This window comes from Chinchilla lanigera, unplaced genomic scaffold (genome assembly GCF_000276665.1).
Source record: "Chinchilla lanigera isolate Chin_1 unplaced genomic scaffold, ChiLan1.0 scaffold00099, whole genome shotgun sequence".
In the NCBI taxonomy this organism is placed as follows: domain Eukaryota; kingdom Metazoa; phylum Chordata; class Mammalia; order Rodentia; family Chinchillidae; genus Chinchilla; species Chinchilla lanigera.
Window position 1 is genome coordinate 637599 of NW_004955500.1, and position 12286 is coordinate 649884.

General features: G+C 39.0%; 1 protein-coding gene across 1 annotated transcript in view; it reads left to right on the plus strand.

Annotated features, from left to right (window-relative positions):
• The first annotated feature begins 428 nt into the window (after window positions 1–428).
• Window positions 429–12286, plus strand: part of Pdzrn4 (PDZ domain containing ring finger 4) — a 369559-nt gene continuing 357701 nt past the window's right edge. Inside the window, exons 1-3 of the mRNA XM_013505727.1 lie at window positions 429–799; window positions 2221–2307; window positions 4113–4220. Of these exons, the coding sequence (XP_013361181.1) occupies window positions 719–799; window positions 2221–2307; window positions 4113–4220 (276 nt within the window). The 5' untranslated portion in view covers window positions 429–718. The remainder of the gene's footprint in view (window positions 800–2220; window positions 2308–4112; window positions 4221–12286) is intronic.

Genomic DNA, 12286 nt, shown 5'->3' on the forward strand with positions numbered 1-12286 from the left:
CGCGGGGCAGAGGGCGCGGGGCGATCGCGAGCGCCGGGGCGGGGAGGCGCCCCGCGGGCGCTTTGGGCAGGCGGCGTCCTTCTTCACGGCCGACCCTTGCGGCTGTCATCTGCCCCCGATGCCCTCCCGCGGGTGACGAGGGACGACCCCCCTCCAGTTCTCAGAGGCTCGGGAAGAGTTAAACAGATTCGGTTCCAGCCCGCCCCCCAGTAGGAATTGGGAAAACTCCTTTTCCCACCCGGTTCTTGTCCCCATCCTTCGCCCTCTGACTCCGTCGTCCTCCACCGTCCGTGTCTGCGTGTTGAACCCTTGGCCTGTACCTGAGGCAAATCCCAGACGGGGAGGCATTGGCTGGGAATGCCTCGCCGTCTACCAAACTGCCCCTGTCCGTCCACCACCCTGTACTCGGCTCCAGACGGGGAGAGAGACGGCAGGGACCGGGACAAGCTCGGGGCTTGGGACATGGGATTTCTTAGACCTGCAGGGTTCGCCGGCCTGACCTTCCCTGAGTGACCCTTCCTGGCCTCTGGATCCCGGGTGACCGGTGGTGGTGAGTGTGTGATGGTGCAGAGAGCAGCCGCATCCGTCAGCGGTCAGCCCGGCCCCGAGAGCCCCAGGCCGTGGCTGTTTCCCTGCTTTGTGGAAGCGGCTGGTCCTGACCTGTGCTCTTGGGCTGCCTGCCTTCACGAGGAATAAACAAGCTCCTCTGCAGCGCCCTATGCGACGAGGCGTGTTTATAGAGCTGCTGCTTCTCTTCTGGAGGACTCTGCAGTGTTTGACACTGCTGGTCGCTGCTATGGTGAGCAGGGATTTAGCAGGACTTGCACTCCATTCAAGGAGCTGTTTTCGGTCTTCAGCATTCCTTGGGAGGAGCAAGGCCAAACCCTTCCCGTTTGGGGCTGAAAGCTTAGCGCTGCCTTTGACTCTGGCGTCCTGCTTAGATGCCCCAGTAGCCAAAAAAAAAAAAAAAAAAGGTGGGGGAGGCTAAAAGATTTCTATCCTGATAAAGGGAAGCGCACAGTGCACTAACAGGAGATCCCAGAGTTCTTCCTCTGACCTATTTATATACAAGTAATTTTACAAATGGGGGGACCTGGGGGGACGCCCAAAACATGTTCTGCGGTGCCAGTCCAGGCTTCAGAGTCTTAGGGAAGCAGCTGTTGATGGAAAGGAGCGACAGCTAGGATGATAGAGTGGGGAGGGCCATGCAGCCCGTCAAACTCGGGTCTGAGAAGTGAGGACCTGAGGAACTGTCCCTGGTGTGCAGATTAATGAGCGCAGAGCTGCTCCGTGCTCCTCAGAAATGTTCCCTCACCACCAGTAGGGGCCGCTGTGTGCACTGCGTGGGAACTGCGCTGTCGAGGGCGGTGGTGGAGATGGTAGTGGTAATCCTTACAGAATTTTATCTTTCAGAAGTAACTCCAAATGGCTGCTTCCCTAAAATAAGTTACTAATGACAATGGCCATGACCAAAACTCATCCAGCATTGTCTTCTCTTATGTTTAAATTGGTATTTACTAATAAACAGGTTGTAAATACAATGTCTATTTGCTTAACTATTACTGGACCATTAGGAAAGAAAGACAGTACCCGTACTACATACTAGTTTACCTAGCAAGAATGCTCTTTTTTTTTTAATTCTTCAAGACGTGTAAAACCAAATGGAGTTGTTATTTGAAATGAGGATCACTTCGTGGAGTCTAAAAGATGCTGCATTACAGCAGAAATACAACTGCCAGAGTCAAAAGAAATTCGTGACTAGCTCAGTATTTTTTATATTCCCTAAGACTGTCTGAAGTGAAAATATTACAGAAAACATTTCTCTAAGATTCATGGACAATTGATTTTACTTTTCTGGAACAGAAGGTAAAAATAAAGATTCCTGAGAGGTTAAACAGAAAGTCAATCTGTTTTAAATTAGATGTCAAAATCAGATGTTGCAGGTGTCAACTCCAAAACTATTTTGTCATTTTTGAAAATAGTATTTGTTCCATTCGACACATAAGTTATTCTCTTTAAATATATACTTTCAGAGTATGTCCAGGAGGACACTAACCTTCTACCAACACCAGCCATCCTTAATTTTAAGCTTTTTTCCTTTTCAAATACTTTATAATAATATCAAGTAATTTCTTTATGTAAAAAACCTTATCATGGTATTTATTTTCTTTTGAAGCTTTTAAAATAACTGTTATATTCATTTTGTCACTTTTCTTCCAGGATGGAGAACAGAAGCCATTCACTGTTGTGTTGGAAAGAGAAAATGACACCTTGGGATTCAATATTATAGGCGGTCGACCAAATCAGGTAACCCCTTTGTTGCTGTGCTTTGTTATCCTCTCTGCTTAGAAAATAATGGAAGGTTCACCTTTCATCTGTAGATTTTTAGTTAGAAAAACAGGTGGGTCAGTATTTAAGATTATGCTGATGATCAAATACCAGATTCCTTCATATACAATTTCCAGTACCTACTTAGATTCCCTTCTTAAAGGAAACGAAAACAGCTCGCTGAACTATATTCTGAAAAAAAAAGACCCATAGATTGCACACTTTATCTGCATTTTGTCACACCTTTGGCACATTTCTTAAACCCATTTCACAGTAATACATATATAGGCAATTTCTATCCCATAATATTAGGCAATTATTTTGCCTGGCTGAACTTCCTGCTCATTAAGTCAGATTGTTCAGTTCTTAGACATTAAGACAGATTGCGAAGTTAGTAATGTACATTAAATGAACGAGTAATTGAAATAAAGCAGAAATGTTTTCATAATTACATAGGAGAATCCATGTTAGAGAAAATTGATTTGAAATCTTTTTGAATTCCCAAACTAACTCCTTTATAATTGAATGAATAATGACCCCTGTATTGATGGCAGTTATTTTCAAAGTGCATATTATAAACATATCATATACTGTAATTGCAAAGTTCTTTCAGATCCTACAGATTCTACATCTGCTTAATTTTCACCACACGTGGAAAAAAGTGAAGTTATCAAGAAAGTAATGTTTTCTGATTTTCACAGTAATACCATGGAGTCTTTGCACCTTGCATTGCATGTATGGTCCCAGGAAATTGAGCGTTGCTGGCCATATGTTATGCTTAGGTCAGGATGCCGGTGACCTAGTTCCTCCTTTGTGTAGTATGTAGCCAGGAAACCTAGCAACTAACAACTGCTGTGCTTCTGTTTCCCAGAGACCCCACTTATTATGTGAAGATAGAAATCTTATCATCAAATTGTTTTTGTTCTGTTTTCCCCAAACGATATTTTTACAAGCATCAGTTAGATATTTGATATTGAGATGATATGGAAGATTGTTAAGAGCCTCTTAAAAGTCATGTGAAAGCTGGCTAAGTAAGGAGGAATAATATTTAATCTACCTTAAAGTAGAATGACAGAGTAAGAAAATATATTACTATAAGATGAACATTTTCCCTAAGTACATTTAAAATATAATTGGTTTATTGGATTGGCTACAGTGTCCTATTGGTACCATGAGGAGCATGTTTGAGGTTTAACTAGTCATTAGACACATTGTATTTGCAAATGTGTAAAGATTAGCTTTGACTGGGTTTCCTTGCAGTTTTCAGTTGATCTTTGGGATTTCACAATGGAGCAAGATCCCAGTCTTCTCTGAGAATAGAACTGGTCCGTGCTGTTTCCAAGTTTGTCAGAATGATTGTGAAGATAAATTCTATCTTTTTCAAAATTATGACCATATCTAAAACCTGTTATTTAATAGAGGCTGGATATTCTGTCTGTCTTCTATATGTTTATCACCCTGTTTACTTATACTTCACTGGGGACATGAAATGTTTTAAAAATAACAGGAGCTAGTTGCTGTCACCTGAGTAGGCCCTGTCCCTGTAGCTTGTTACGTACAACCAAAATGGGAAGCAGACAGATAATCCTGTCAGAGATGCTGGCCATGTTCATTAAAGCTGCCATCTTGATTAATGACTTAAGTAAGGTAAAATTCTGGGCCAAATTCCCAGCTGAGTGTTGCTTAGTTAAGGATGATTGGAAATGTTTCATTTAGAAAACTGTCCTTTAGTAAAAAGTTTGCTTTTAGGTATTTCTTTCTGCTAATGCTTACATTTCTTATAGAATAATCCAGAAGAATCGTCAACTGAAGGGATTTATGTTTCAAAAATTTTAGAAAATGGACCTGCTGACAAAGTCCATGGACTGGAGATTCATGATAAAATCGTTGTGGTAAGATAATAACAAAAGATATGTATGAGCTATGGAAGAAATATTAGATATTGAAAATGTAGATATTTTAAATTACCAAGCCTTAAGTTGCTTTATCTTGAAGTTCTTATTAGAATATATATTTAATATATATTATGCATTTCAAGGTATAATGATCTATGATGAGTATTTATCAATAATTAGATATTGCAAGAAAAGAATAAAATACTTAACATTTCCATATATATTAATGAATATCTCTAGTTTAATAAATTGTCTCTTCCATGAACTATCAAGATATTTGTGTAAATGTTAAGGAATTCATTTTTTAACATTTCAAAAAAAGGATGATAAATCTCTTAAGAATTTCTTAACAAGGAAGTATCAATCTTTTAAAACTTGGATATGTTACATATAGAGTTTGTAACTGTCTATATTGTTTATTTTTTCTTAGCTTAATAGGATTACTTCATCCATGTCATTTTTCCCCTAAGATATGAAAAAAAAGGGAAGCAGCTTTTTTGCCTTTTCATTGGGAAAAGTTGGCAGGGACAGTGTATACTGTAGCTGTACTGTATTTGGAAGGGACAAAGTAAACACCGTTGTGCTAGGGGGACTGGGTGATAATGGAATTTGCATTACTGCCATGGACCATCTGCTGTCTCTCCCCTTTTGACACCAAAGATGATTAGAATTCTCTTGTCCATAGATTTATTTCCAATACATTAGTAAAAGTACAATGGAAAATAGAAAGGTTTACATGACTAAATTTTTAAAATTCTGTTTGTTCTGATTATGTAATCACTAGGATTGTCTTTTTGAAGTCTACATAAATTATCTGTATATCAGCTTTTTTTCTTTATTAAACTTTGGGTACAGTTTCAGATTTTCATTCAACATTTGTACACTAAAGATGAATTTTAAACACAATAACTCAGGGTAAGAGTGAGGAATATAAAAGAGCCAATAATTTTCTATTTTTAAAAAGTAGAACACACAAGTGTCTAGAAATTAGCTAACCAGACAATTTGGGAAGAGAAGAAAGCTGTCTTTGGTGGAAAATTGTGTGTGTGTGTGTGTGTGTGTGTGTGTGTCTGTGTAATCTAAACAGGACTCTTGTATGAAGTTTTTCTGCTTCCAGTTGCGTAGTCAAGAAAGTCCAGACCTAATTTCATTATTTCTATCCAGTTTGTCTTGACAGTTTGCCTAGTGGAAATATTTATATGCTGCAGATTCTAAAATTAGAATTTTCCTCTTTCTGCTCATGTCTGTGCAGTATGATTTAAAGGGCAGCCCAATTTAAACAAAAGTTGCTCGTATTCTCCATCTTATCTCTCAAGCAGTTCAGCTTTCCCTGTGAAATGGAAATGGAATTTCTACATTTGATACTATTTGAAGGTTGATGATGAATTGAATGCATATATTCAATTATGTGTGTATGTACTACAGTATGTATATTAAACCATATATGTATAGGGCAGAGACAAGAACTGCGAGTTAAAAATTCTTTAAGTTTTACTAAAACTTAATTTTACATAAAAATAATTTCTAGTGTAGCTAGGCAACAATGTTTTTTCTGCTTCGTTAATGCTGCATTAGGAAAGGATTTCTCTTTTATGTTATGATGCGACACTTGTGTTAACAACTGGTTGGTTTGGGCTGGGGATATATATAGCTCAGGGATAGAACAGTTGTTTAATACACATGAGGTCCTGGATTTGATCCTCAGCACCAAAAAGCAACAAAACACACAAAATGTCATTAGTTTTGTTAGGGTAAAGAGATACTTTTCTAAAACCTATGGTTGATAAATCAAGTGCTCTACAACACTTTTCTAATGTATGGTAGACTTTTCACTGCAACCCTTTTCTAATATGTGGTAGACTAACCTTATTCAAGCTCTGTAAGATAAAGACCAACAAACTCAATCATGGAAATGCAAATGGTATCACTAAGGCTCACCTTGATGTGCATTTATTAGCAATTAATGATAAGAGTTTGAAACTTGTCTCAATGGTACACATTTTTCAATGTATCTTTTGTGTTTTCCTTAGAGTTGAGGAATGAATCAATGGAATACATTTACATTTAGGAATCAATAAGATTTTCTGCATATTTCTGGAATACTGTCTTTTTAGTTAGCATGAGATATTTTAGAAGGAATGTTACTGGAAACATATCATACTTAGTTGCTTAGTAATGCTTTCAGCTTTTGGTCTGAATAAAGGTTTGTGTGACCTGATTATCAATTCAAGAAAATAGTGTGCTTATCTCATTCATATATGTGTGTTGTAGAAGATCCCTATGTACCAGTAAAAGTTAGAAATATTTGATGCTTGTCAGTTCTTTATCTGTCATTATAATACCAAACTGAGCATTTTATAGCTAATGATTAATTGATAAGACATACATCAATTACAGATATGCAGAGATAGGAAAACAGATTTTAAAAGAGACAGTATTTTGTTTTATTCTCAATGAGTTTTTAATTAAACACATTTAATTGATGGCTTTTTGAATTTTAAATGTCTATGCACAGATAAATTTGCTAGCAGCGTAAAGAGCACAGATAATTCAAATATTCTGAAGCTATCCATATGATTTAACTGTGATAGTCTGATATATTACTGAACTTGAAATTAAAAGACACTGTAAGACTTTATTGTTTAGTTAACCATCAAGATAAAGTCAAAAATAGTTTGTCTAGCCAATTGCTTAAAGCACATATAAGACTGGTTTACAAATTGTTCTTTAAAAATAATGTTCTAAGCCAAGGCAAGTTGATATTTGGAGTAATTTGCTAGGAGCAACTATGTTGACCAGTTCTAGCTCTTTCCACACCCTGCATTTATGGAAAATTTTATGTGTATAGATTATAAACAAAACCAGTTGTGATGTCTGAGTTGCAGGATTAAGTATGAAAATATCACTGCAGACTAAAAAGGCCAAAGATAGTGTCGAGAGCATTTTGGAGCATCACAGAAACCAGGAATTTACCAGAATGCACATATAAATAAAAACATCTTTAGTTTGCTGGTTTTCACCCTTCAAGACTCAGTGGGAGCCACAGAAGGCCTTTGATCCTATCGAAGACTTGGGCACAATTCTGGAAAAGGGGAGCATCATTTCCACAGTTAGCAAGTCCTTAGGTTGCTGTGGGTTCCTTCTCCCTACCCCACCCACAGCTCCCATCCGATGTTGTGTTACAGGACTGGGCTAGGAGGAAATGGTGATCACCATCTTTCTTGCAACTCTAGGGCCCAAAGAGTGATAATATAGGTCCATGGAGTCAGCAAGATGAACAGTTTGGAACAAACTTCAGCGTTGTTATATGGTCTTCCTATTTATTTAGCCTGCAACCTGCAGTGACATGCAGCATAAAAATCATTCACTTTGGCTTGCCACAGTCCCTGTGTTGAATGAAGACACTGTATCACTTCCATAAGGTGCTGAGTTTAGCACCAGAGGAAAGAATTTTGCAAATCAGGACCTCAATTGCCAGACTGCCGACTACAGTTTGTTTTAGTTCTAAGTAGTATACCTTCATCCTTCACTGTCATCACCTACTGCACGGCTAGTGCAAAAATCTTGGGTAGTTGTCATGTTCATTAGGGTAAAGTTTTAAGTGGTAGTTTACTGCTATTGAGGCAGAAGAATTAAATGCAGATCCAAGCTAAACACTTAGAAATGCTGTTGAGTTGGATCCATGAGGTCCTACCTCTATGTTTGCCTGATGGGAGAGCCATCTTGCAAAGCAGTGGTGCTAATTTGTTCATACATGAAAAGAATTTGTCAGTTTTGTAGGCCATCTGTCAAACTGAGGGACATTTGCAGGCTTTTTTGGACAAATTTTGTTTAATTTGAACACATTACTGACTATTTCAAGAGGGTAATCTCATCTCACATTTTTAGGTGTATTTTAATGACTCAAATCACATGGACTAAGACTAAAAGCAGTTCTATCAGTGCAAGTAAAAAATAAAAACCCTAATACTTGTAATCACAATTTGTAATCATAATTCAATGCTACTACATTGAATGTAGTTTTAGCATCATGATATAGGTATCATGATCAATATAGTTGTCTATTTCAATGAATCTTTAATGAATAAACTACAGCACTATGGGAAGTGGATGGACTCTGACATCACAGACCAGGTTGGAGTTTCCGTCCTGCCTGTTCTAATTTTTGTGACCTTGACTAAGCCACTCTGCTTCAGTTTTTGCACTATTCATAGATTCTGTACGTATAAAGTGTCTCACACAGGCCAGGTTTGGGAATTTGGAAGCACAAGCCGAATGTACCTCATTTAACTTGCGCAAGTAGTTTTGTTCCCCAGAGCACAGAGTAGGGGAAGGGTTATTTCCTTCTATTTCTTCTGGGAAAAATCCAGATGACCTGCTGTCAACTTTCAGATCATTACAATTTCTATAGACACTAGAGTTTGGATAAGAGATCTAGGTGATTTTGGCATGTGGATTTTTACATATCTCTATGGACACTCAAAGGCAAGAAGAACTTGAGGCAACTTTTGTGCAGTTATGATCTAATTCAGTCACTCGGTTGGTACTTACCAGCTGCCTTCTATGTGCCACTTGCTGTGCTCGCTATACTGGACAACAGAATAAGACCTGTCCATGCATTAGATAGCTTTCCCTGCTGTATGCGGCGAAGCAAACACTTCCGTGAAGTTGCTCTTTCAAGCACTAAGGATGTAAGTGGACAGTATTATCTTGCCTAATCCATTGATGCTGGGGGTTTTATTCTAGTTTTTGGTCCTCCTAGAAGTGGTTTAACTCGTTTGTAGAAATCGTGACAGGGTGTTAGTAGAATAACAGAGTCCATGGCTGTGAAACAGCACTGTACTAAATGCATGTGGGCTTTGAGCTTGACTCTGGGCCTGGATCTCTCAGTTTCTTGCCTATAAATATGTGTCCTGGGGGTAGCTGCTTTGGTTTCTGTGTGGTTTGTCTTACGAGGGTTCACACACTGGAAATGTAGTTCCCATTGTGGAAGTATGAAGAGGTCAGGACCTTTAAGAATGGTCTAGTTGGAGGTCACCAAGGATGAAAACCTTTGCAGGGCATCAGAGTCGTCCTTGTGGGACCCTGGCAAGTTCTCTTGCAAGCAAGGCTGGCCCCTCCCCAGGCTCTGGCTTCCTCTCCTGCCCTCTAATCTCTCTTGCACACATTTTCTCCATTGTGATGCCCTCTACTGTGCCGTTCTCGCCACAGCCACGCTTATTCTGGTACCAGGCTAATGAACCTCCAAAACACTGAGCTGAATAAACCTCTTTATTTTCGGGAGCACCAGCCTCAGCTGTTTTGTTATAGCAATAGAAAATACAGTAGTTCTTTAGATTTTCCATTAAGGTCATATTGTTTTTGTTACTTATCTGAGTTTCCATTTTTAGTAAATACAGTTTTATATTTCCAGAAGAAAGGCTGGAAAAGTCTCATGCAGCTGAGTTGCAGTGAGTGCTGTTATTCTTTTTAAGTATGAACTATAAGACACAAAACTGAGTTTGATTTTTGAGCACCACTTTGGAAGAAAGGAATCCAGTCTCCCACAGGTGGCTGTGCAGTTTGCACACTGCAGTCCTGGATTTGGTGTCCCTGATAGAGGTCTAGCTGTGATTGTCATATTTCCATTCTCTCTGCTCATTCTCTGCTAAAACAAACAAACAACCTTATCACAGCATATTTACCTTATTGTGATTTATTTTAAAATGAGATGGATGATTGGTTTGGGGTAAAATTTAAAAGTTGACCATTCCTTACTGGTCCACAAAAAGGTTTTTATCCTATTTATTCTTTCAATCCTACTAGCCATCTGGCATCTTTTTTCTCATTATCTTATCTCTTGGTGACATCGGGAAAGAATATCCTTAAATTCCCTTATACCGTCCAAACCATAACAGTATGCTACAGCAGAGTGTCTGAACTCTGAAAGTACTGCCCTAGTGCTTCTTTGCCTTTGTCATTTTTATGTCACTCAGCACAGCAGTTTCATGAGTAAATGTTTTCTGTACCCAGCCTCTGCCATTTATAACTCAACTGGCTTACTACAGGCAGGGTTTTTTTTTTTATTTCTTTGCTTAAGGCCCTCTATCAACATTACATTGTCATTAGGTTAATTTCTATCCAACCCCATTCAAGCAAGTGCTCTACCACTGAGCCATATCCCCAGCCCCGAAAATCTAATTATTTTAGTGAAGCAAAAATGGTTCTTCAAAACCTCTATGTTTTTTAAAAAAATCCACCATTAGTCTCTCTCATATAGTGACACAAAACTCCTCCCCTTTCCTATTCTCAGGCCTCTCTGCTCTTATTTTTCTTTTGTTTCTTCCTAATGTCCTATCCCAGACCAGTCTCCAGACGATAAACTCTTTAACACCCTTGCACCTAACATCTAATACCCTAAGCTCTTCACAATCAACCAGGGAGAATTATCCTCATATCTCTGTTGTCAGAGATGCTTGTATCTCTCACTTTGATAGCATTTACTTGTGCTGTGTGTATACTGATTGTCTGGTGTTCTTTCTCCCTCACAGTTATACTGAGGTGTTGGACTTACTCTCTCCAGCACCCTGTGTGCTATCAGCATTGGGTCTGGTAAACTCCACCCATTCTGCTAATTCTATTTGAAGGATGGAACAAATGACTGGGGGACTCTTGAGTTTTCTTTTTTTGTTGTTGTTTTGTTTTGGTTTTCTTCTGCTACCAGGAATCGAACTCACGACCTTGTGCTTGCCAGGCAGGCGCTTTGCCCCAGAGCTAAATTCCTAGCCCCCTGAGTTTTCAAGGTTTTAAGCATTATGGTCCAGTTACAAGGGGCTTTGACTGTCCCTGAAATCTTGCCAAGGAGGCAGTCAGACCCCCAACACTGGCTTAGCGCACGATTCCTTTTTGTTGTGTCTTTATGGCCATATCACTCAGAAGTTGACTTGCTATTTTTCAAGTTTCAGAATCTCTACAATCTAGTAACAATGGATCAAAGCATTTGTACCTCTCTACACTGTTTCATCTAGTTTATAAATCAAGAAAGAACACAAGCCTATACTGCGATCATTCAAATTCTGTTCGTGTAAATGCTTGAATTGTATCTGAAGATGTGTGTTTGCCCTTACCTTAATGCAGTACTTTAGCTTTTGAACTTGAGGAACATTGGTAAAGCTCACTGAATGGACATGCTTCTCTGCAAAGCAGATTTGCAGAAAATGGCACTGGTTCATATATAGAACTGAACAAAGCCATGATTAGCCACAGAGGAACCAAAAAGAGATGAAAGATATTTTCAAAGTTTAAGTGATTTGGTGAAAAGACGGATTTAGAAGCTTCCTAGAGCACTAGGGATTGCCCTGGAGTTTCTTTAAATTCTTATGATAAGAAACACTTGGATTAATTAGCAGTAGCCCCAGCTGTGAGGCCAGCCATCCAAGAAGTATAAGCAACAGCACCCCAAGCTTGAGCTAGAAACTTTTAAAAGAGGTTATCCTTTGTAAAGGTTAAACTTTCATAAAATACATGCTGTTGATTTCTGCGGTATTTCAGTGTTTCTGCAAATTGACACAAATGGAGATTTTTCCATTCTTTTCTATTTTTTGTTTGTTTGTTTTTGTTTTTTTTTCCAGTACCGGTAATCGAACTCACGACCTTGTGCTTGCCAGGCAGGTGCTGTGCCATTGAGCTAAATCCCCAGCCCCTTTCACTCTTTTCTAAAAGTCCTTGTTCTTCCCAGTGCCCTGAGACAGTAGCACTGACATAAAAGGGAACCGATGGGGTTTATTTTGTGTGTGATCCTTGTAACCCTACAAATTATTATAGCTACATCAGGACCAGTTGCTTTATGGACAGGGTTTTCAATCGCTTCCCCCTTGTCTGTTAAGCAGGTACCAGTGTTCCTAGGAAGGGGTGAATCCCTGCTTCCCAATCAACAGCTCAGATGCACTTCATTGCTACCTTCAAATAAAAAAAGTTCCAAAGGACAAGCGTTAGTCAGAATGTGGTTTCAACTATTTTTAACAATTTAAATATTACTGTCAAAGATATGGCAAAATGTATTCTTTTGTGGGGTACTGGCTGTA